The sequence below is a fragment of the Vollenhovia emeryi genome, unplaced genomic scaffold (genome assembly GCF_000949405.1).
Source record: "Vollenhovia emeryi isolate VEMERY1.0 unplaced genomic scaffold, V.emery_V1.0 DF947253.1, whole genome shotgun sequence".
NCBI lineage: Eukaryota > Metazoa > Arthropoda > Insecta > Hymenoptera > Formicidae > Vollenhovia > Vollenhovia emeryi.
Genome location: NW_011959113.1, coordinates 1 through 1,715, shown reverse-complemented (window position 1 = coordinate 1,715; position 1,715 = coordinate 1). Strand labels below are relative to the sequence as shown.

At 42.5% G+C, this 1,715-nt stretch overlaps 1 protein-coding gene across 1 annotated transcript; it reads left to right on the top strand.

The window, feature by feature from the left end:
* The first annotated feature begins 38 nt into the window (after window positions 1-38).
* On the top strand, window positions 39-1,541 carry LOC105558508. The gene has a single exon (XM_012006224.1). The coding sequence runs from the start codon at window positions 39-41 to the stop codon at window positions 1,539-1,541; it is 1,503 nt and encodes a 500-aa protein (XP_011861614.1).
* Window positions 1,542-1,715: the final 174 nt, after the last annotated feature.

Genomic DNA, 1,715 nt, shown 5'->3' with positions numbered 1-1,715 from the left:
CAGAGACTGATCCTCCAGAGGTAAAAAGAACATGCGGCATGACAAGACAAGTGCAGTCAATTGAGAATTCTATATTTGAAAACACATCCAGCGCTAAACGTATTATTCGAGTCATAGCCTACTGCAAACGTTTTTTATACAATTGTAAGCACAAAACTCAGCACAAGATCAATTTCCTTAATGCCGAAGAATTAAAAGAGTCATTATACACACTTGTAAAACTAGCTCAGCGGGAATGCTTTCCAGACGAAGTACGAAAAAGAGAAACATGTGTCTCATCCAATAAATTGATTTCCCTACATCCCTTTGTTGACAAAGACGGTCTATTACGGGTGGGGGGAAGGTTAGGTAATTCAGAATTTTCAAATGATAAAAAACATCCCATCGTTCTGTCAGCCAAGCATCGATTTACGAAATTGCTTCTCATAGATGAGCATGTGCGATTGCTGCATGCAGCCCCACAAGCATTATTAGCCTCAATACGTGAAAAATTTTGGATAATTGGAGGCCGAAATCTTACAAAAAAGGTTGTCCACGACTGCATAAAATGCTTTAAAAACAAACCGCAATTGACACGGGCATTGATGGGCGAGTTACCGAAGGCGCGTGTGTCAATGACCAGCCCCTTCCATGCAACGGGCGTGGATTACGGTGGTCCATTTTTGATTAAAGACAGAAAGGGCAGAGGTAGCAAAACGAGCAAATGCTACGTAGGCTTGTTCGTCTGTTTCGCCACGAAGGCGATACATTTAGAGCTGATCTCTGACATGACGTCGGAATCGTTCATTGCGGCTCTCAGACGTTTCGTTTCTAGAAGGGGCAAACCTGCCTACATATATTCAGACAACGGAACAAACTTCATCGGTGCCAATCGTGAGCTAAATGAGTTAGCGCAGTTCTTAATGAAAGAACAAAATAATCTTAGTGAATCCATTAATGACGTAGGCATTAATTGGCGTTTTATACCGGCATACTCCCCTCACTTCGGGGGACTATGGGAAGCAGGTATAAAATCTGCGAAGCACCATCTAAGGCGTGTTGCAGGTAACTCAGCTTTAACGTTTGAAGAATTCTATACATTACTCACGCAGATAGAGGCGATACTAAACTCGCGCCCACTAACACCCGTGTCCTCCGATCCAAACGATCTCATTCCACTTACTCCTGCTCACTTTCTAATTGGTAAGACTTTGACTGCGGTGGCTGACCCTGATCTCACACATTTGCCAGAATCTCGATTGTCCAGGTGGCAGCTTATTCAAGGACTGCAGCAGCATTTTTGGAAAAGATGGAGCAAGGAGTACATAGGAGAGCTTCAACAACGCACCAAATGGAGGAAACCATTCAAACCATTGCATGAAGGAACCATGGTCCTTATCAAAGAGGATAATCTGCCAACATTCAAGTGGAAGCTAGGACGCATACTTTCCGTTCATCCTGGTCGGGACCAAATTGTCCGGGTGGCCACCGTGAAAACGTCTACAGGCATCGTGCGCATCACCATCGCGAAACTTTGTCCGTTACCCATAGAAGATTGTTAAACACCATTAAGATTTAGAAGCTGCCATTCATACGGCGTTTATTTTAATTAAAATCTAAGATACAAATTTTACGATTATATTAACTCAGTACTATTAATGTAATACAGTCCACTCGCTATTAGTTTTAGTTTATTGAAAGATGTTCTTTCAAGGCCGGGGAGTATGTTTAAGTTT